Genomic DNA, 22,693 nt, shown 5'->3' on the forward strand with positions numbered 1-22,693 from the left:
GGGAGATGCCCAGCCCTTGATCCTGGCACCTGGTGGTGGGAGGTGGCCCATGTGATGGGCAGCTGCCCTCGAGCAGTTTCTGGGCTGGAAAGATCCCTCTAAAGGGGGCTGCAGGCTCCACGCTGGTCTAACTATGGCACAGTCCCTGAGAGAGCACATACACATGGATACTGAGAGCCCCATGGGGCTTGACAGAGAAATCCAGAGACACAGAAGGGAAGTTGAACCTTAGATGCTGAAGCTTGGGGAGAAAGTTGATTATAGAGCAGATGGTGAAGGTCTTGGCCCAAGCCATGGGGATCCAGGAAGGAAAGAGCATGAAAGAGAATCTCTAGGCTGTGGAGTCTTGGGGTGACTGTGGGTGACATCCTATGGGCCCCGGGAGCCTGCCCTGGTCCCAGTTTCCTCAATGCCCATCAGTTGATGGGTTTGCCAGCCATCCTACCAGACAGAGAGCTCCTCAGGGCAGACTCAAAGCCCCCATGGTCCCACTTGGCATGTGACCCATAGGGTGCTGCTGGTGGCAGGGAGGGGAGCAGGCAGAGAGAGACAGACTCCCCAATAGCGTCCCGGCTCTGTTGGGTCCTGTCCTCACCCCCTTGGTGGCCCAGGTGCCTGGCATGTTCACCTTGTCAAACTTGAAGAGGCTCTCCAGGAAGCGGCCCGGGTCCTGCAGAAGCCCCTTGCCTGGCTCCCAGTAGTCATCCACTTTGGTGCCTGGCTTCTCTCCAGGCACCTTCTTGGGTTTGATACCCTTCATGATGCACACAGCTTCTATGACCAGTTTCACACCCGGGGGTGGCCGCTGCATGGCACGTACCTGTGGGTCAAACCATGAGGTGGGGAAGGTGGAGGTGCATTATTGTGTGGCTTCCCTAGACAGGAACTCTGCCAGACAGGGTGGTCCCTGCCAAACAAGTCCCTACTATCACAGGGCCAAAGGCATGCCAAAAGATTCTCTGAAGTCAGATTCAAGCCTGTGGCTCCCTGGGGGTTGGCAAAATGTGGGCAGGCCAGGCAGCTAGGATCTGGTCCTAGTTCTGCCTTCACCTCCTGTACATGGCCTTCAAGAGATGTGTAGAGGGAGGGCCTGGAAACACCACTGGACCCAAGAGGACACGGGAGAGGAATATAAGAGTGAATGCCAGCTGGGCAAGGTGGTACATGCCTGTAATTCCAGCTGAGGGTAGGATGTAAGAGGCCGGGAGGTTGAGGCAGGAGGATCACAAGTTCAAGGCCAGCCTCAGTAAGTTAGCAAGGCCCTTTAGCAACTCAGTGAGATTCTGTCGCTAAATAAAATATAAAAAGGGACTGGGAAAAAAAATAAAAAAACCAGTAAGTGCCAGGTGGCACCTAGATGCCCACCTCAGTCACATCACTCTTGTTGAGGTTGCGCAGACTGGCCAGGGCTGCGTCAAGGGCTGGCAATGCCTCATCCAGATCCTTCTGAGCATCATCGGCAATAGCTTGTGCCTTTCTGGCTTTCTCATTGGCCTTCGTCTCCTCTGCCTGCACTGATTTCCGGGTCTCTTCGGCAATGGTTGTATCCACCTGGGGATGGGAGACAGGGAGAACCCAGCTAGTGGCCAGTGACAGGGAGCGAGCATGCTTTCCTCGCTTTTCTCTCCTCTGTATCTTGGTCTTCCTAGAAGTAAGGAATGAGAATTGGGATGTTCTATTCTCCAAGGGCCTTCCCAGTTGTGACAGGTATAGAGATCTGGGAAGGCCAGCTGGCCCTTCCAGATCCTGAATTCTCACCATGGGCTTGGCTGGGGCTGCAGGCCAGCTTTGAGCATACTTGGCCCCAACAGGGTCCCTTCATGAATAACAAAGAAAAGCACTCCTCCCACCTTTTTTTCCTGGAAAATTTTGTAGTATCCTGACTTTATAGAGCAGGACCCTTGGCTACTGCCAGAAAATGGTCATACTGAATGTACAAATTTTATGATGTTTACTGGGAAGTTGGGGCCCTTCAAAGGTAGGCCCCCATACTGTACAGAATCTACATATCTTCCAGTGGCATCCCTGCCACTCAGTTTGCATTCTGATTATTGGTGTTCTTTGGATTCACCTGCCTTGCTCTTTACCCATCCCCTGCCCAGGGAGTGCCTGGCATAAGTTCTGACCAATCACTTGCCAAATAAATGGGTAACTGCTGAATAGGGAAACTGAGGCATACAAAGACTATATGTCTCCAGGAAGTCAGGTAGCTAGTGATCTGGTGATTGTTTGGAGATGCTGAGCATCCACAGAAAGAGCCAGGCATCAGGGAGGGGGATCCAGGAGCACCCCCAACCTTGATCTGCTCCATAGTGAGCACGGTGTCCCTGGCAGCCTCCTCCAGCAGGGGGCGCATAACCTCCAGCTCCTCCTGCATCTTGGCCACATCCTCAGAAGTCCGTAGTAACTGCAGGGTGGAGAAAACAGAGGGTAAAAGAGGCATAACGGGGCGGGGGGGGGGGGGGGGGAGCGCGCGCCAGCCAGGGTTGGAGGATTCTGGGGACCGGGCCCTGCTGGGCCACTCCCATTCCTGAGAGGGAGATGATAGCAATTTCAAAGGCTCCCAGGTTGCTCAGTGAACCCCAAGTAAAGTGCCCAGTCCCCTGAGAATTTGTGGGGTAACCTGCTTTAGCCTTATCTTTGACTGATAACTTTTACTCTTTCATCGAGGGAAGGAGCCACCTGTTTAAACACTGTAGGCTGCGGTTTCAAATGCCGGGTCACCCAGGCAAACACCCAGCAGGCAGAACTACAGGCAGCTAGCCACTGTCTGCAGGCTCCCCCAAACCCACCTTGTCAAGGCCACTCTTCATGCGGTTTTTGGCAGTTTTCAGCTCCTGTTTCTTCTGCCCAATGAGGATGGAGAAAATATTGAGCAGCTCCAAATAGCTCTTGGGGGTCACGTAATTGTGGCGGGCCAGCTCTGCCAGGTACTCGACACACTTCACGGCCACCGACTGGTGGATGTACACGCAAACCTGAATCTGCGTGGGGGAGAAAGATGTGCACTGGGCACCCACAAAGTTACTACAGCCTGGGCCCAAGGAGGAGGCCATGACACCATTGTACCTCCATACCTCACACTCAGTCTTTCCCAAGATCCTTATGACCTCCAACTCACGGTCACCTCTTATGCAGATGAAACCTCGAGGCCCAGAGTTGTCTTTGAATACAGACCCAGGTATCTCCAAGCTGAGGCCCAGCGCCCTTGTAACAGTTCCCATGACCTGCCTCTCAACTGAGAGCCCTGTGGTGTGTCCTCTCCAAGGTTGTAACTATGGGAAAAGAAGGTGCAAGGCCCGACCATAGCTGGGCAGGGAAATGTTGGGTTTGACTTAGATCTTGGTCCTCAGAAGGCCATCACTCTTCCAGGTTCTGCCCAACAAATCTGGTTGTTATGTTTTTGGATGTGAGATGTCCCTCAAAACATCTCATATTAGCCAGGTGTGGTAGCACATGTCTGTAATTCCAGCAACTTGGGAGAGTGAGGCAGGAGGATCACAAGTTTGAGGTCAGCCTCAGCAACTTAGCAAGGCCCTATGCAACTTAGAAAGACCCTGTCTCAAAATAAAAATAAAAAGGTCTGGGGATGTGGCTCAGTGGTTAAACACCCCTAGGGGTTCAATATCCAGTACCAAAAATAAACAAACAAAAGTTTGCGTTAGACAATGCAGGAATGTTGAGAGGTAAGTGATTAGATTATGAGAGAGGTATGACCCCACTGGTGGATTAATCCATTTGAGGGATCAGTTATTTGAAAGGATACTGTACTGGGTGATAACTGCAGATGGTGTGGCATGTTAGAGGATGTAGGTTACTGGGGTTTATATGTTGTCCCTGGTACCTAGCTTTCTGTGTTTCCTGGCTGCCCTGAGCTGACAGTTTTCTTCCACTATGCCCTTCTGTCATGATGTTCTGCTTCACTTTGCACCCAGAGCAATGGAATTGGTTGACCATGGACTGAACCTCTGAAGCTGTAAGCCCCAAATAAACTTTTTGTATTTTAAGTTGTTCCGGTCAGGTATTTTGGTCACAGTGATGTAAAGCTGATGACCACACTAGCCCATCCCCATCTGTGGTCTCTGGAGTTTTGTCGGGAGGCTTGGAAGAAAAGTTGCCATGAAACCTTCAAGGAAGAAGGGAAACAGGAGCCATGTAACCCTATACCAAGCATCCTATATTACCCTGTGCCATTTCCCATTACAGATGAGGAAACTGAGGCTTAGGCAAAGCCGTCTGACCAAAGGCTTACTGTTGATGGTGGGCTCTTGACTCTCACCCAGCCTCAGTGACCCTGAGTCTATGACCAAAACGAAACAGTTCTCCCTGAGAGCTTGCTCCGCACCAAGACACCTACCAGTCCTTCAATGATTTTGGCAGAAGATTCCAGTTCTGGGATCTCATGCAGGAACTTGGTGGCCACAGATTCCAGGGCCTCTGCTGGCCACTCGTTAAACCAGTCAATGGTACAGCAGTTGACGAGGGAGGGGAACTGCCTCAGACGAGCTCGGAAGACCTCTCCAATGGGGCTGTGGACCCGGGACCAAAATGAGACCCAGAGACCCTGACTTACACCCCCAGGAACCCAGGACAGCCCTGGGGCATGGCAGCTAGGACCTAATAGCATAGCAGCCTGGTTCCAATAGCATAATGGCCAGACCCGGGGCACATCTTATCTCAGACCTATACACCCAGGCCTTCAGCATCCCTGGAGCAGGTCCTATTTCCCCAGACTTGGGGCCCCGGTGTGGCCTGACAACCGCTGCCTGTACCTCATGCACAGCACCATGTGGATGTTGCTGCGCACGCGCCCAGTGTAGGCAGCCATGAGGTTGGCCTTGGTGGGCTGCAGCCCCTGCTCCTGGATATAGGGCCTCATGGTGTTGACAATCTGGTCCTGCTCATCAAAGTTGTAGATGTTGGGAATGTCGCCTGAGTTCAGGACATTGTTGATGTCTTCCAGGAAGGACTCATTCTTGATCTGGGGAAAGATGAGGGATGGGGAGCTAAGCCTTTTATGATGGCCGCTGTGTGGTGATCTCCATGACCACAGTCTTGGCGGGAACTTTAAGGCAGCCCCTTCTATAGACTGTGCCACTAGGGTCCACAGAAGCCCAGGGTCACTCAGTGATCTTGTAAGTCATAGCAATGGACCTGCACCTGCCCTGACCTGCTGCAGAGGCTCTGAGCATAACCACTGGGCTGTGACAGGGTCCTGGACCCTGGGGGTGGTGGCATTTTCCTGTTCACTTTCCAGCCTCCACACTCCAGTTTACTCACAGGCTTCAGGCAGAGACACCCGGTCTGTGTCAGAGGCATCTTCCCTTTCCCGACTAACTCAGTGACTGACTAAGTGGGATGCTGGAGTTGGGGCAGGGCTGGGAGCATAGGGGCCTTTGCCCAGGGTAGGGCCTAGGTCCCCAGGTCCAGGTCTTAACTGCCAGCCAGGCTTAAGTGCTGCACTATTTGTTCTGTGGCTTCAGAGCAACAGCTTCTCCTTAGCTCAGAGTCCTGGGGGAGGCCTCAAGCTCCAGAGGGAACAGCCTCCAAGAGAGAAGCCATGGGTCTCCAGCATTTTGGACACAAGTCCTTAAAGTGGGAAGCCGTTGGCCAGTGAATGGTGTGCCATGGCACCCTTGGAGAATGAGTAATGATCTATATTCCCCTTAGCTCTGAAAGGTTGGTTTGGCCCCACACTCCTACCCAGTCCAACTGTAGCCTCATCTGGTCCTGCCAGTTCCTCCCCACATCTGCTTTGACTGATAGTGAGCTCAGCCTGAAAGACTGACCAAGATGCCACACTGGGATAGCATTGTACCCAGCCCACCCTGAACCCTGCCCACTGCAGGTGGCACCTGAGTGTCTGAGAATAGGAAGGTGATAGGCAGGTTTTGCAGGCCAGCTTTGAGTAGGACCTTCTTGACATCTTCACGCCACTCCGACATGCCATAGTTCTTGGAGAGCTCAATCTGGAAGCATTCATACTCAGCCCTGGAGGCAGGAGTTTGGGTCAATGTGTGCCAAGGGCCTGGGACCAGGCATGGACCAGTAGTGAACACCCACACCTCATTCAGCTATCTGGAGTCTTGCTTCTATTCTGGGAGAACTTGCAGACTTTCCGGACCCTGAACCTACTCTCTTGCCTCTAGCCTTTTCTTCAAGTTGTTCTCTCAGCCTGGAGTACCCTTCCATCCTCCTGGCTCTGATATTGAGAAAAGGCCCATGGACATCTCCCCTAGGAAGCCCTCCAGGATGCCTGCAGCTATGCACCCCCTCAGCTCAGAACACTACAGGGCACTGCTTCTGCCTCTTTTGGGGTTTAGGTCCAATTCCCAGTCCTTCCAGAGCCCATGGAAGGACGATCTTGGGGCTACCCCAAACTTTTCACCAACATGGAAAGGCTTTGATCAAACTGATTTTGCCACTGGTTACCCACTGCCCACCATGCCCAGGGCCCTCACATGTGTGAGGCAAGCCTCGTGAGGGAGCTGCGTCCACTGCCGCCCACGCCCAGCAGGAGCGCGTTGCCCAGGGCCTGACGCAGAGTACGGCTGATGCGGCAGATGTGGCTCATGGCGTCCATGAAGAGGACCAGCTTCAGCTTGGCTGTGTTGATCTGGTTGTAGTCCTCCATATACTCCTCGATCACCTGCATCATCTGAGGGCAGTCGGGGTGGAGGCGATGGGGCTGACTCTCCTTCATTGCAGGGTCTCCTCGTCTGCCCCCTCCCACTTTTCTCTGTCTCATCCAAGAAATACAGCGTGTTCCAACCACTCTGAGATCTGGTTAGCTATAGGTATTCCTCTGTAGGCTTGACCCCAAGCTGCTGCTGTGAACATTTCCAGGCACTGATGAACTGACTTAGGTCATTACTTGAAATGCTGAACAATCAATCCGCTATGTCGCTCCCATGTAGAAGATTGTTCTGCCCCTAGTCAGGTTCCCTAAACTCTCATATAAACTCCATCACCCAGCCCCTTGTGGACATACTAGAACATTTCTTGTCATACAGTGAGTCATGAGGAAGCAGCAGCCAGCCCCCGCTGTATGTATGATAAAAGCTTCAGATGACTCCCCTGGCACACAGTGCCGTCTTTTTTTTTTCTTCTTTTTTGAATCCCAAGCAGCTGTACCTTGGAATGGTTTGGGGAAGTCCCTTGTGGGAATTCCCTTGCCACTGCTTTGGCAGTGACTCCAGCCACAGGTTCAACCGGTTGGAACCCTGTGCGCTGAGGGCCTCATTGACAGGGAGCTCGCTGGCTCTTGCAGCTGGCCCTGATCCTTCTGTGCATGGAAGGATGCTGGCCTGAAATTGGCCTGACCCACCAGGTGCATCATCCAAGCCTGAGGGTCAGGGTCATAGCCCTGTCTGTTCCTTCTGGTGGTCACCAGGTGGTACTTGCCCTGGGACCCTGGTGGGAGCACCAGGAGCCAGGAGAAGATGTGGGTGATAAAGAGTCCTTAGGAGGTCCTCTTTAGCCATGCAGCTCGGAGGCCACTGATACAGGCCCCAACTCTGTCTCCCTGGGCTCCTGACTGAACACTGTGGCTGCAGAGCCCCTGCTTCCCCTTTAGGGGAGGGAACGGCAACACCTCAGGTGTGCCTGGCATGTCCCTGTTTACAAGTCCTGTCTCAGTTGAACCATAGGCTCATTCTCAGATGTGAACTGGGAAACATGGCCTCATGTCAAGAGCTGGCCTGACTTCCCTGGCCTTCAGTCTGGTGTGGTGGTCTGTTAGTGGTGACCACAGAGGGCCTGGGTCGCCGGGGGCAGACTGAAAGGGACTCACTGGGGGTAAGGCACCAGCCTGGATTGCCTCACCTTTTGCTCGCTGGTGATGAGTTCATAGGATTTCACATCTGAGCCCGGTGACATGAAGTCCCCGTAAAGAATGGGCTGGAAGGGGCAGACATTTTCGAAGGCTACCTCCCACTTCTCCATGTGGCCTTTCAGGAGGTTGTCGAACCAGTTGCGATCCTCCTCGTTCACCAGGCGGTCGCGGAACACGCGACAGTTCTCGTGGTACCACAGTCGCAGCAGTTGCACTTTGTCCTGGGGGCACCCGGGCATCAATTGTCGGCCCTTGGCCCCAGGGCTCTTGAAGCACCGGGGAGGGGTAGGAGCCACAGCTCCTAGGCCCCTGACCTGGGCCCCGCTCCCACTACAACCCAAGCAGAGCCGCACTCGGGCTGCGGGAAGGTGTTATCTGTTGACTGATGGAGAACAGAGGAGCTGCACAGTGCTGCCCAGGCCTCTCTGCCCCCAGCTCCAGGCCCAGTTGGCCAAGTGCCTGATGGGCACCCAGCTCCACCAGCTTCAAAGTTATCACTTCCCCTCTTTTAGCTCTCCAGACCTCAAGCCCAGGAAAGAGGCCTGGTTCTCCTTGCACCTTCTGACACCCCACACCTAACCACTCAACAAACCCTGAAAATCTCCTTCAAATCTTCCTCTCTTTACATCTCTGGTTCTGCTGCCACCTCCATCCCAGCATCCCTGCCTCTCCCAGGACAACTGGACCACCTTCAGCAAGTCCTCAGGCTCTTCTCTTGACTCCTTTGGCTATATGCTCAGCAAGGCCAGGGTGGGCTTCTGTCCCGTCCACCCTAGCCTCAGGCCACATAAACTAGCTGTCCAGTCAGTGGCTCCGCATGATTCCCCACCACCCTCCGGATGAAATCTGAGCTCCGTGCTGGAACCCCACAGCCTTCAGTCTGGCCCCGTTGCAGCCCAGAGCACCTGATACCCCGCTCACTGCTGCACTTCCTGCTCCTTCTACCTGGGGGGGTCTTTGGTTTTGAAGGTACCCCGTTCACTCCCAGAAAGTCTCACACACGAGTCCTCTCTTACTTGCCCTGGCTCCCTCTCTTCTGTGTGACCAACAGCAGGCCATTCCAGGCACAAGTTTGACCTACAAATAGTGCTCAGTTGCACAAAGGCCAAGTTAGTAGGGGCCTGGCACCCTCATGAGGGTCAAGCTAGATGAGGACAGGGGAGCATTTGGGCAGTATGGGGGACCAGGAGGATGGTGAGGGCTGTGGGTGCTGGGGAGAGATCTTGCCAGATCCTTACCTCGACCTTGGCTGGGTCAGCCATGAGCATGCCCTGGAAGACCTTGGAGAGATCCCTCAGGTTGAAGGTATAGTGGGACTTGGCTGGAGTGGGCAGCAGCTGGGAGGTGATGGTGGCATATACCATGATGGTGGCTTCCACCAGGGGATCCTTGAAGGTGGCAAGGTGGGGGGCCCCAGCTGTGGGGATGGAGAGTGGCCTGGTGGGTCACAGGGCTCCCCATGCAGCCTCTGTAGATCTTAACCTCCCTGCCTTTGCTTATGCTGAGTTCACCCCTCAGTGGCCCCTCTCCTGGCCTGCAGGCTTGGTTTCCATTCACCCCTTGGCCTCATCTTTGTTGCTTCCTCCTCTACAAGGACTTCCCGCTGCCCCTACCTCAGAGTGAGAAATCTCCCACTCTGTGCTTCCCTCAATACTGACGTAGCCTGCCATGCATCCTGGCACTCAGATGCATTCACAATATTGCTGGTACTACTGGGGTCAGTACTGGGGCCCTACTGCCTTGTCCTGTGAGCCTGGGCCCAGACATGCACATACCAGGCCTGGGTCACATGTGGGAAGGGGTCATTTGGTCTACACAGATTTCAGGCATGCTGAATGGTAGGCATGGGGAGACCTGGAGCTCAATTCTGACCTTCAGGTCTCACCAACCCCCTCAGAGAGCTGCTGCCACCTCATGCCTCCAGGTCACCACTAATAGACCCTTTTGCTTGTTCTTTGAAAATTATCCAATTCTTTGCTAGGAACCAAAATTCTGTCAGTGGGACCTCATGGTTAGAAGAAGCTCCCAGAATTGGAAAAAAAGAGAGCAGGGGCGGGTGAGGGGCTCATTCTTGAACACAGACACTGTTCTAGGTGCTGGGTACTCCTTACCCTCACCAAGCTGACATTCTCATTGGGGAGATGGACAATGAGCAGATCACAATGACCTTGTGACAAGTTCTAGAGATGGACTTGCAGCAGGAGAGAGGTTTGGGGAGTGCCAGGGTTTAGCTTTAGGGCACATTCCAGAAGTGCTGGGGGAGGGCTTATTGAGGGGGACATTCAAGACGAGACCGAAGATGCAAGAGGCAAGCGGGCATTTATCTGAACAGCAAGGACAAAGGCCTGGCGGTGGGAGTATGGCTGGGGTGTTGAGGACCAGCAAGGAGGGACCGAGTGGGAGAGATGAGATCAGAGAGGCCGTGATGGGTGAACTGGGGTCGGCTTTGCCAGCTGCTGTTGGGACTTGGGTTGTTGCCTGGATGAGACCATTGTGCAAAGGAGGAATGTGTCCCTCTGACTGTAAGTGGAGGATGGAGTGTAGGTAGATGAAGACAGAAGCAAGGAGACCAGGGGAGGGGCTGCGGCATTGGTGGGGTGACCGAGGATGAGGAGTGGTGAGCCGTGGTCAACCTGGAATGGATTCTGCAGGCTCTCCTGACACATTAGATGAGGTATGAGAGGAAGAGGGGAAGAGAGGGGTCCTGGGTGACACCAAGGCTCTTGTCTTGAACACCTGGAAGGTGAGAGGGGAAAGGGGCTGGAAAGGGGGGCATCCAGGACTTTGGGTTTGGACAGGTTCAGACTTAGATGTGGAGTCAGGGGCTCAGAGGACAGAGGTCTGGGCTGAGGACTTGAACTTGGATGTCTTTTAGGGGCTGGGGCTGTAGCTCAGTGGTGGAATTCTTGCCTTGCACATGTGAGGAACTGGGTTCCATCCTCAGCACCACATATAAATAAATATAGTGTGTCCATATACAACTAAAAGAATTCTTAAAAAAAAAAAGATGACTTTTATCACCAGAGGCAGGATGAGATTGAGGATAGCGTAGTTAGAGGAAGAAGAGGCTGGGTAACAAAGTCCTGTCACCAAGAAGGGACACCCAGGGAGGGAGAAGGGGGAAGCTATAGGAGGAAGGGTCCAACTATGGGACAATACTGCTGACACCCAGGGAAGATGAGGACCTATAGCTGACCACTGGTATGGCCACTCAAGGTTACTGGTGACAAGAACGCTCTCAGGATGAGTGGCAGCAGCTTGTGGAAAGGGGGTGGGGGAGGGCTGGTGCTGGTAGGAAGAGCATTGTTGAGGAGTTCTGCTGTCAAGGTGAGCAGAGAAGCAGGTCTGCCGGGGACCAGGGTGGGAGGGAAGGGAGTCGGCCAAGGGTGGTCGTTTTGGGTTTGGCTTGGATGAGAGAACTGGGACACATTCGCATGCTGATGGAATGCTCCGTGGAGCAGAGGATGCTGGTGCTGGGCGAGGGATAGATCCCATCCTCCAGCAGGCCCAAGAGGAGAGCCTGGCTTCCGTGAAAGCAGGAAGCCCACTCCTAAAGGGAGAAGGTGGGCCATGAGGGAGGCCGGATGCAGGTAAGCAGGCGGGTGCGGAAGCCCAAAGAGGGAGCTTGGTGGCCTCTTTCAGTTGAGAGGATGAGAGGGAAGAGGTGGCAATGCAGAGAAGACAAAGCCTGAGTGGCCAGTGGCCCTGCAGTGACAGATCTGAGTTGTGGGAGGCTGCTGCTTGAGGGATGACGGCCCCAGTTCCAAACCACTTCCGGTTCTCCTGCTCCTGTACTTTGGAGAAGGCCAGCTCTCTTTTGTGCTCTGGCTGTTCACACAGTGTGTGTGTGTATGTGTGTGTGTGTGTGTGTGTGTGTGTGTGGTGGGGCTGTTGGGCTTCTTTATTCATTCATTTGTCTTGCATTTACTTTATATCTACTATCAGATGGACACTAACCCAGGCCCTGAAGAACCGATTGGCCAAAATAAGGGATGAATGAGCCTGTGGAGGCAGCTGGCGCTGGTGCCAACCTTTACTCTGGACTCCATATGAGCCTAAGGATGGTCCACTGTGGCCCCTGGCCTCCACACACCTAACCAGAACCCAGGGATCACTCTGGAACCAGTGGCCCTGTCCCATCCATGCCCTCCCAGGCCCCTGCCCAGCCCACACTCACGCACAGGCTCTCTGTAACTTCTTTCTCCAAGGAGTCCATCTAGATAATTGAGGGAAAGACACAGGCCTTGGAGTTAGGTGGGTCTCTTGCTGTGCAGCCTCTGTAGCCAGCTGTGTCCAGCTGAGGAGCTCCTAAAGTAGCTGCTGACCAACCCCAACTCCCAAACTGGACATGCAGTTAAGTTCTAGTCCCTGAGGACATGGGAGTCCGGGCCAGATTTCCAACCTCAACTACCTGGCACCATGCCAAATGAGTTCAATCATCAGAGTGTGTGCTGGGTGGGAGGTGGGCTGGCAGGGAGATAGCATCCTGGGATGGACTTTTCCCAAGCTCCAGGGAGGATCCCACTTTGTCCATGTCTTGGTGACTTTTCTTGATTACAAAAGTAACATCGTTTCACCTGAGTTTCTAGGCAAACACTAATATATATGCATATTTATGTAGGCGGATACATATATGTATGCATGTATCTATTGTATATTCAGCAATTGCCATGAGCCAGTTTTCACGCCAGATGCACTATGTACCATGTCTTATTGAACGCTCATGACTTGAGTGACAGGTCCTAATATCAACGTCCATTTTAAGATGAAGAAACTGAGGTTCAGAGAGGTCCATGAGCTTGTCAAAAGTAACAGCTGAATCAGGAGTACAGCTGGGGTTTGTTAGTGATTCAGCTACTTGGTCCTTTTCAGTGGCTGCCCAGCCATCCTTGGTGTGGCTTATCTGGGCTGGGCTTCTACCTTTGTCCACGGCCTCTCCTGTCCCCACCTTATACACACCTATCCAACAGCCCAGGATGGTAGAGAAGATGCATTTCTTGCTGATCTCATCCATCTCAACGAAGGACAGGTAGTTGAAATGACGTGTCAGCCTTGGGGTGATGGCATTCCTGCCGCCCCCAGGGGGGCCCATGGCACAGACAAAGTTGATGTCCACCAGGTTCTTGAAGGCTCCTGAGTAGGGGTTGGAAGTCAGGAAGGGTCCTACCCAGAACTGCATTATGATTTTTGTGGGCCTGCTTCCCCACAAAGAGTACATATATTAAAATTATGATTTACAACAGTATTGTTATGAAGGACAAATGTGCTAATAACCATCAAAATTTTTCTTTGAACCAAAAATTCATTTTCCCTGATTTTGAGAGAAACTAGAATATTTTCACTGTCCCTTATGCCTACAATAACCCTGCCCAGCAAATGTTAGCCTGTGCCCTGGACTGGGCTGACACATACCGATGATCTTGCGGTCATACCAGCCTCCATGGTCCATCCACTGGCGCAGTAGCTCAATGGGCGGCTGTGCTCCATATGTCTCCAGGGCTGGCATGTTCAGGTCATCGATGAAGAAGATGAAGTTGCGCCCAAGGGGTGGCCCGAACACACCCTTCCGCCTGCAGGAGGGACTGTGTGAGCCCAACCCTCGTGGGCACCCAGTCCTCTGAGTATCCAGGGGGAGCAGGATGATACCTCACTAAATTTCGGCCTCCTCTAGACCATGCTAGACCTCATGACCAGCCCTGTTTTGTTCTGAGTGTCCTGAAGCATCACAGACTGGCTGACCTCTGTGTGAGCTCTCTTAAGGGAGTCTTATTTCTCAGGCAGGTGGACAACAGGTATCTCTAAGACAGACCCATGGCCCTGCCCAGATGCCCAGCCCAGGATGAGCACCCCACAAGGCTCCAGAGGAATCCTGATGGAAGGGAGTCTCTAGAGCAGTCTGCAAATGAATCAATCAGCGCCTCTTGCTGGCGCAGGGGTGGGTGGTATTCTAGCCCCCCCATGAAAGGGTTCTGGAAAACCCAGGAACATAATTTGCATAATTTGATGGGGAGTGTCCTGGATGGTTCATCCAGGCTGGGGGACATCAGGGCCGAGGAAGGAAAAAGTAGTGGGTGTCGTGCCTCTTGTCCAGCTTGCTGTCGATGAGATCCTGAGTCTGGTTGGCTGAAGTGCGGGCTGAGAAGGTGAGGAAGTGGCTAATGTACTCCAATGGCAGGTTCTTGAGGAGCTTATCGGAGATGGTGAGTGTCTTCCCTGTGCCCGTTGGCCCAATACACAGCACCTGGCAGAGCGGGGATCGGGCAGGCAGAGCACACACAGGGTGGGCACACAGGGGGAGCTGCTACCTTATCAGTGTGGGAGGCTAGGCCACCCTCCAACCTGGGCTTTGGGGTGGGCTGAGGCAGGGTATGGTGGGGGCGCTCACGGGCTTGTGGTTGGTGAGCAGCTTGTCCAGCAGGAAGGACATCTGCATAGTGTCCATGGTGGGTACGATGATGTTGCAGTAGTTGGTGTCTGGTGCCATGGTAAATGGACCTGAGGAGCCTATCCACTTCACCCAGGCCACCTGGAACCACATCTGGCTCAGGCTGGGCCCAGGTCCCTGCTCCACCCCACCTTTGGCTGTGGTCAAGGAAAAGAACGGCACTGCTGCGCTTGGCAAGAGGGTCTGGGAGAGGGGCCACTTCTGACAGCAACAGGAATCCCCCTGTCTTGCTTTCTGCCTGAGGTGGGGGACTCCCAGCACAAACTACCAGGAAGGGGCTCTCTGGACACAGCTATGCAGATGGGGACCCCTTGCATGCATTTGTCTAGGTGGGGGCTTCCCTACACACAGTTGCCTCTGAGGGGGGGCACCCTCGGGACTGCCAATCCCTGGGTCTCTGCAAGAAGGAGATACGCTGGGAATTAACAACCCAGAATACAAAGGGACTTGCTATTTAGTTTTAGGCTAACCAAGGAATGTGGGGGCCAGAACCAAGGGCACTGGCATCAGCTGGGTACTGAGAGGCCACTTGGCTCAGTCTCCCCACCAATCCCGCCTACATGAATCCCTTCACCAACAGCCCTTGACCTAGCTTGCTGACCTCCCTTAATGGGGGTCTCAATGTGGACAAACTGCTGTGTCCCCCTGGGAACAGTTCACCATTCTGACCCAAAAATGCCCTGTAAGCCCCCAGCAGAACCCTGCACAGGGACTCTCTATCCCCCTTGTCCTGGACTGGGGTCCTGGCTCTGGAACGAGAATGGGCTCATGGAGACTGACGGATAATATGAATGCAGACACTGAGGCAGGCCACGGAGTTTACCCTTGGGCCCTTAGGGAGTTCAGTTCTTGAGAGAATGGAACTTTTTAAAAAATAGTTTAAATAATAGTTTTATGTGGTGCTGAGGCTCAAACCCAGTGCCTCACCGGTGCTAGGCAAGCGCTCTACCACTGAGCCCAAAATGGGACTTGTAAGTAGAACTGGGGTCCCTAGTCCTTGGGCTCAGCATTGGCACAGAGGAAGTGCCCATGGTCGGGAAGGGAGACCCATTGAGGTCTTCCGGCTCCAGGTTCAAGTCCAGCTCTGCTGCTGTCTAAGTCTGGGTGTGACTGTTCTGAGTCAATTTCCTTGTCTGGAAAAGCGAGCACAGCAACAACCACAGAGCCAGTAGGGCTCTGAGGACCCGTGAGGATGATGAAAATAACCCCAGGTCTGAGACCTGGTGCCTGTCACCATGGCTTCCTCTTTGTGGCCATTATTCCCATTGGGCCCGCCCCACCCGGCTCCCGGGCAGGTCTGCAGGCACCTGCTTGCTGTCCTCATCTTCGTCATCGTCGTCCTCTGTGCTGCTGATCCCCGCGTCCTCTAGCCTGTAGTCATACACCAGCCCCTCTTCAGGGAAGAGCAGAGTCAGCTGCCGGGGACCAGGAAGAAAGTGCCTTGAGGCTCAGGAGGTGTGCCTGCTGCTGGCCCCCCGGGCTGGGGCCCGAGGACTTGCTGCCTCTCACCTTCTCTATCGCCATCTTGATCCGTAGCCAGTGGCTAAAGCTGTTACGGCTGTCGCTGTCCCCAGTGGCACCCACTGTCCAGACCAGGGAGAAGATGAACCAGGGCTCGATCAGTTCTGGGATGCGACTCAGTTTTTCAGGAGGAATCTTTTTGAGGCCCTGGGGATGGAGGGAACAGTGTTGGGCTAAGATAGAAACAGTACTGGGCAACGTGAGGAAGTAGGGTAGGGGTCTGTCATAGCTTTGCCTCTGTACAGCGCACTGGATAAGGGTGGGTGGCAGGGGTGGGTGGGCAGAGGTCCCATGACCTATGATGAGCCAATTTGGTTTCTCTTCCAGGAAACTGGACTTTGGATTTAGGGCCCTCAGGTAACCCTGGGCAGGAAGAGCAGGGGCAAGAGGGACCAGGCTTTTGACCCTGCTGTTTAGGGCTGTACCTCTTTAGGTAAAAATGGCTTAAAGAAGCATTCGAGCAACTTGAGGAGGCTCAAGGTCAGGTTGCTATTGGTTGAGGTGATCACCTCCTTCACTGAGGACCGGACAAAGTCGATGGACTCCTAGAGGGAGTGAGTGCCCAGCTCTCATGGTTGGTGGCCACAGTGCCCTGCCACCCCACCTAGCCAGGCATACCCATAGCCTCACTAACCTCCAGGAATCTGACAAACAGACTCTTGAAATGCTGCTCTTGGGGCTTCAGAATGGTAGGGAGCTTGTTTAGCCAGCACTCAACGAAGGGCATGAGCCCCAGGATGCTGGGCTCCAGGTACACCATGCCACAGCGGGACACAGTGGCTGGTGAGGCCACTGCCAGGTCCTGCACCTCGAACATCATGGTCATTGCCTGGTGTCAAGATCATCTATGTCAGTGAGCCAGCTTCCAGACCCTAGGGCCAGAGGAGGCTGCAGGACCATGGGGAAGGGCTGCCCATCCTGCCAGAAGGATCTGTGGGCAGGCCATGGGGTGGGACAGGGCTGTGGTGGGGATCAAGAATGTGGCCCTCCTGGGATTCCCGAGGAGAAGCCAAAGTTGGGATATTCCTGGGATTCTCTGGCCAGCCAGGTGTTCTTAGAATGACTCAAGAGCTCAGCTCAGCATACACAGGGAAATGCTTCTATGCCCAGAGCACAGCCCGCTTTCTTGAGAACTGCTCCTCACATACCAGCGAGGTCCCTGTGGCCAGGTCTACGCTCCTCCCCACCGGACCCTGGGCGTATTTCTAGGATGGGATGGGCATCTAACCCAGACTGGGCCAACATGGCTGAAAGTGGGCCCAGGAGGCACCAGGCTATGTCAGCCAAGAACCCTGGTCCCGGGCTTAGAGAATCACAGGAAGGGGGTCTACTGAAATGGCAGCACAGAGCAACTCGCTGTATAAGTCACAGCAAGGTGACGGTGTTCAGGGCTGGGAGCTGAGCCTGAGGGCTGCTGGTTGGCAGGCTCCTGGGTGGGTCATGGTGATGGTCTGAGTCATCATAACCGTGGCCCTGAGGGGCAGGGATGGAGGCAGGGGACAAGGCTTGGCCTCTGTGGTTCAGCCTCCGGGCCCACCCAGCTGTGGACAAGAGTGGGCGGGTGCACCTCTGTGAGCTTGATGATCTCCCCGGAGCTGAGGCACAGCTTCTTGTTATCATCCAGCACTGTGTTCATGTTCTCGATCCAGACAGCATCCACCGGCCCGTCGAACATGTACCACTTCTTGTTGGTGTCCGAGGCAATGGCCCCCGCCCGAATGAGAGAGGAGAAAATCCCGTCTGTCCTGCAGGCACCAGGAGGGAGAGGGCTGTAAGTGCCAGAAAGGCAGGGCGGAGGGCGCGACTGGCTTCCCAGGAAGCCCGGCTGCCTTTTTGACCCCCTTCGTCAGTATCTTCATTTATTTAAAAATTATACTGGGAGAAATGGGACCTTTTGGTGTGACATGGTGTGATGAGAACTTGCTCCTATCCCCTCCCTGCTGAATCTCCACGGGAGTCACATTAAAAGAAGATAAACAGTGGTGTTCCAACAGGAACCAGGGAATCAGGGAGGAGGTGATGACAGAGGTGGAGGTGCCCACAGTTCTGGAAGGTGGAAAGAGCTGGAGAAGTGCCAGGTCCTGCCACAGAACCCAGAGGCTCCACAGGCCAGTAAATAAGGTACAAGGGGTGACAAAGATTCTCTACTTGGCCAAACTTTAGTCAGGCTCCTGAGCTTCTCCTAGGCGCATCTGTACACTTTGTTGTAAAATCCAGTTTTAGCAAAGAAGGCTACAAAGTCAGTTCAGACAGAACCTGTCGCCCTGAATATCTGGTCACCCTGGATACTTGATCCACCTTGATATCTAATCAGGACCCTCATCTTCCATCTTCCCCAGGTAAGATCTGATCACCTGGCCTGTCTTCACCCAGAATCCTGTGAGGTTGGCTTAGCCAGAGCCCCTCTTCCCCCAAGTGTGTCCTCTTGGCTATAAATTCCCACTTGTCCTTATTGTGTTGTGCTCCATTGCAGACCCTGTTATGGTTGCCCCTGCACTTACGGTAATGCCCTGATTAGTCTTCTTTACCATGCTTTCAAAGATAGCATCAAAGAATTGTTTTTATAATGGGGTGTTTTTTTCTGATCTGCAGACTCTCCTCCCCTCCAGTAGTTATGAATGAGAAAAGGGGGAAGCAGGACAGGCCCACACTGGGAAAGATAGCTGACTCTCCCTTCTTCTTCTTCTTCTTTTTTTTTTTTTTTTTTTTAATGGTACCAGGGATTGAACCCAAAGGGGCTTAATCATTGAGCCACATCCCCAGCCCCTTTTATGTTTTATTTTGAGACGGGGTCTCACTAAGTTGCTGAGGCTGGCTTTGAACTCATGATCCTCCTGCCTCAGCCTCCCAAGTTACTGGGATTACGGTGTGCACCATCAGGCCCCAGTGACTCTCCCTTCTTGATTCCCAGGCCTCTGGGTTGCAGAACACTGGAGCCAAGCAGACATCCCCAGTGGGAAAAGGGAGACTTTTTTTTTTTTTTTTTTTGGTATCAGGTATTGAACCCAGGGGCACTTAACCACTGTGCCATAACTCCAGCCCTTTTAATATTTTATTTGGAGACAGGGTCTTGCTAAGTTGCTTAGGGCCTCGCCAAATTGCTGAGGCTGACTTTAAACTTGCGATCCTCCTGCCTCATTATCCCCAGTGCTGGGATTACAGGCTTGCGTCACTGTGCCCGACTAAAGGGGAGACTCTGGAGAAATAGTTCCAGATGAAAGACCCTCCGGTGCTGACCTTCAAGGGGTCTCCACCCTGTTGCTCTTCTCCAAACTCAATGGACTTCTCCTAAAACGCATGCCTTAACCTGGGAGCGGAGGCCCTGAGAGGGACCACCAGACTCTCTTGGGGCAACAGCAAGGACCATTTACTGAGCATTTACTATGTGTCAGACACCATTCCAGGCATTGTCCATGTGTTAAGGTCAGTCTCACCTTACCATAGTAATGGTGTCATTGTCCTCATTGTGCTGATAAGGAAATCAGGGGTGGGGAATGGAAAGCCACATTGGGAGGAAGCAGAATGGTGGACAGAATCCCAGGTTTTGGGCTGCAGAGCCTGGACTCCCAACCTGCCACTGGTCTAAGTGGGCCCGCACACAGTCTCCGGAGGCCTAGGAGTCCAGCAGTCACCAGAGGACCTGGGGGGAGGGCACTCACCACTCGTGGGTGAGCAGGTCAAACTCCCCATACAGCTGGCCCATCGTGATAGACTTGGGGTTGAGCACATAGTAATTGACGGCCTCGTACACACCACCACTGATGGACGGCTGCCCCTTCAGCGATGTCATGGCAGCTGCCAGGATTCTGTAACACTGGGGAGATGGTCACCTGAGAGTGAGCCTTCTGTTGCCTCAGACAGTGGGGATGGAGGGGATGGAGGGCCACAGGAGGTAGGAGGGGCAGTTAGAGGCCAAGCGGGTACAAAGGAGGCCAACGCTTCTATTGAAGCTGCATCACCCCTTAAGCCCTCTGACCAGGCCCTGGGCTGCCCTACTGGGCTCCACTTACATTACTTTTGCCGGAGCCTGTGGGCCCAACGAGCATGAGGCCATGCCGCACCACCGTGGTCTCGTAGAGCTGGATGCACTTGGTCAGGAAGCCTGCAGGGCATGGCAGAGGAACCCAGGGGTCAGAGCATGGGCTTGGGTCCTGGCTCTGCCCCTAGCTTGTGTGAAGTGAATTACTGCAGTCCCTAAGCCTTAGTTTCCTCCTCTGTTAAATGAGAATGGTGGCAGTAACCACCTCATAGCAGACTATGAGGCAGCTAAAACCCTAAGCACAGAATCTGGCATAGCTCAGGAACTTTCTAGACACCAGCCAGTATTCCCACTGGGACTATCATTCCCTAATATCCTTTGTTTGGGTGGTCAGTTGTCTTAGGCATGCTCCATGTCATCTGTCACCAGCCCCACAATCAACTTCTACACAAAGCTGAGGCCTCTCAAAAGTACTGGCCAATGTGAGACAAAATCATGGGGACAAAATCCTAGGGTCAGTGAGGAGCTATCAGGACAGGTGCCAGCTGCAGGCAGAAAGTCAGACATGTGGATAGGAAGGGAATGTATTGTTTTGACTCAAGGGTAATGGTGACTCTGGCACTGCCTGTCCCTGACAAAGGGTCAGGGTCCAATTAGGCAGAGATGGCAAAGATGATCTAAGGCTATGAGGAGGAGAAAAGTCTGAGGCTTTATTCAACAAGCCTGCTGGGGCCTGGGTGCAGGAAGGGGCCAGAGGAAGAAGCATGAGAGCCACATGTGGAACTAAAGAGCAATGGAGGACAAGGGGGAGAGACCTTATAAGGCTGAGCATGAGCTCATCGATTGTTCAGGCCCCAGAGGGGGACCCTGTGTGGCCAGGGTGGGCAGGCACACCTCCCTGGAACAGTACCCCCAACCCCCAAAGGACCAGCTGGAACAGATTGGGAGGACAGGAGGGAGCAGCTGTGTTGGGAAGGACAAGTAGTGGCTAGGCTGAGACTCTCCCCAACTACCTGCATCCAAGCAGAGAGGAAGGCATCTGTTAGCCAGCAGCTGGCACCTAATGAAGCATGGCCCCAGGAGGAACCTAAATCATGAGGTCCCAGGAAGGGGACAGTACTTGCTTCCTGACTTCTAGTGGGCTCCAGTAGAGACAGGGCCAGGGACCCCTGCCCTGTCCCAACTGCCCAACAGAGACCCCACCCATGCACACTGGACCAGGTATGAGGGACCCTGAGGTGTGGTCTGCCATGTCTCTGTCTCCCACTCTGGGCTCCAAGGAGGCTGGAGCCAGCTCCTTCTGAGACACCCAGGGGACTACAGGAAGGCAGGGGCCCGTGGCTCACCCTCCACATCCTTGAGGTTGCTCTTCTCACAGGCCTTGCGGATGGCTTTATCCAGGATGCCGTAATCAGTCTCCTCTTCCCTGATGGTGGGGAACAGGTCGGACACAATCCCCGAGAAGAGCTTGAGGTCCTCCTGTAGAAACTTGGGCACGTTCACATCCCGAATGGCCCGGAGGCAGATCAGCTCCTGCAGCAGGTGTGGGCACCGGGTCAGGCGCCTCTCCAGCCGCCCCTTTCCCTCTCCCCGGGAGCCCTGCTGACTGGAGCGCACCTCATTCATACTGGGGTTCTCTCGCTTGAGGTTCCCGGCGGCTGAGATCACAGTCTTCACAGCCCTCATCCCGAAGTCATAGTGATCCTGTGGGCACATACGGGAGGAGGCGCAGGTGGGACACTCTGCTGCCCACCTGGTACCTGGCCACACCCCCTCACCCAGCTCACCGCTGAAGTGTAGTTCTCTGGCAGGCCCTTGGCGACCACTCGCCTGCATGCCCCAATTTGGGCTGGGCGCCCTCCTTTGGGCTCCTCAGGCACCCCTATTTTACCATCCTAATGACCCTCTCACTTTATCTGGCTGCCTATTCTGCATCCCTTGCTCGACACTGCCTTGGTCAATACTTGTAATTCCAGCACAGTACCAAGGTCAGGGATACACTTGAGTTGTTTTGAAAAAGAGAGTGAAGCAGTTTTTTTTTTTCCATCTATCCAACAAATGGGTAGGCCTCGAGGGCTTTTGAGTTTCCTTCTAACCTTCTTTGGGACATCTCTCCAGACAACCTGTGGGCTGCACCACTGTGGCTCTTCCCACTAGTCCTGTCTCCCATATTATAAAGTAGATGTGTTAGAAAGAGTTAAACGGTTCATTTTGCCCCTGTGGTGCCAGACCATACTGAGCTAACTCTAGACCTGACCTACAGACCAGCACCCATCCCAGAAATCTTGGTCTTGGAACTCTACATAGAGACTGGCTTGACTTTGGATCATCGCCACTTGGGAAGGGCTGAGGGCATTTCCAGAACCATGGAGGACAGTTTGCTTCAACGGGGGATGAGGGGGGCACTGTACAAAGTGGATGATTAGAAGGCAGGATGTGTCGGAGCACTGGGTGCCATCTCTTCCTGACTCCTTCGCCTGTTTCACGGTGCACTGCACAAACCTGGCCAGGCTCTTAGGCTGCTCCGACCTTAGCATGCCCACCTGAGAAATAAGGATGTAACTCCTATCTCACAGGGTTGCTTGGAAGAGACAGTAAGTTCTGTGAAGCAGACAGCACAGAGCCTGGTGCTTGGCAGGCGCTCCACAGAAGGTGAATTTGGAGCATCTCTGGAGGCTGGGGGTCTGAGGGCCTTTGGGAACTGATCAGGGTCTCACCTGAGAGCTGAGCTGCTCAGAAGACAGCTTGAAGGTGGTTGTGATCTTCTTAGCGAGAACATTAGCCTCATTGAAACCAAAGGAGTAGAGGGAGATCTCAGCGATCATGGCATAATCCGGGACCATCATGGCAACAGGCCGAAAGAGTGCCTGCGGATATGGCATGTGGGTGAGTGGTCACAGACCTCATCAAGCCC

At 53.8% G+C, this 22,693-nt stretch overlaps 1 protein-coding gene across 1 annotated transcript in view; it reads right to left on the reverse strand.

Moving 5' to 3' along the window:
* The window catches only part of DNAH1 (dynein axonemal heavy chain 1), a 69,191-nt gene that overhangs the window by 10,928 nt on the left and 35,570 nt on the right, over nt 1-22,693 (reverse strand). The window contains exons 33-57 of the mRNA XM_079114476.1: nt 22,497-22,646; nt 21,397-21,483; nt 21,126-21,312; nt 19,811-19,902; nt 19,460-19,614; nt 17,368-17,545; nt 16,435-16,629; nt 16,226-16,345; nt 15,789-15,947; nt 15,587-15,694; nt 14,220-14,360; nt 13,915-14,075; nt 13,247-13,404; nt 12,794-12,967; nt 12,012-12,050; nt 9,073-9,251; nt 7,825-8,055; nt 6,462-6,658; nt 5,856-5,991; nt 4,773-4,981; nt 4,358-4,529; nt 2,793-2,984; nt 2,297-2,407; nt 1,366-1,551; nt 629-820 (exon numbers count right to left, since the gene is read on the reverse strand). Coding sequence (XP_078970602.1) covers nt 629-820; nt 1,366-1,551; nt 2,297-2,407; nt 2,793-2,984; nt 4,358-4,529; nt 4,773-4,981; nt 5,856-5,991; nt 6,462-6,658; nt 7,825-8,055; nt 9,073-9,251; nt 12,012-12,050; nt 12,794-12,967; nt 13,247-13,404; nt 13,915-14,075; nt 14,220-14,360; nt 15,587-15,694; nt 15,789-15,947; nt 16,226-16,345; nt 16,435-16,629; nt 17,368-17,545; nt 19,460-19,614; nt 19,811-19,902; nt 21,126-21,312; nt 21,397-21,483; nt 22,497-22,646 — 3,909 coding nt within the window. The remainder of the gene's footprint in view (nt 1-628; nt 821-1,365; nt 1,552-2,296; nt 2,408-2,792; nt 2,985-4,357; nt 4,530-4,772; nt 4,982-5,855; nt 5,992-6,461; nt 6,659-7,824; nt 8,056-9,072; nt 9,252-12,011; nt 12,051-12,793; nt 12,968-13,246; nt 13,405-13,914; nt 14,076-14,219; nt 14,361-15,586; nt 15,695-15,788; nt 15,948-16,225; nt 16,346-16,434; nt 16,630-17,367; nt 17,546-19,459; nt 19,615-19,810; nt 19,903-21,125; nt 21,313-21,396; nt 21,484-22,496; nt 22,647-22,693) is intronic.

Source organism: Sciurus vulgaris (genome assembly GCF_902686455.1).
Source record: "Sciurus vulgaris genome assembly, chromosome: 16".
Taxonomy (NCBI): Eukaryota; Metazoa; Chordata; class Mammalia; order Rodentia; family Sciuridae; genus Sciurus; species Sciurus vulgaris.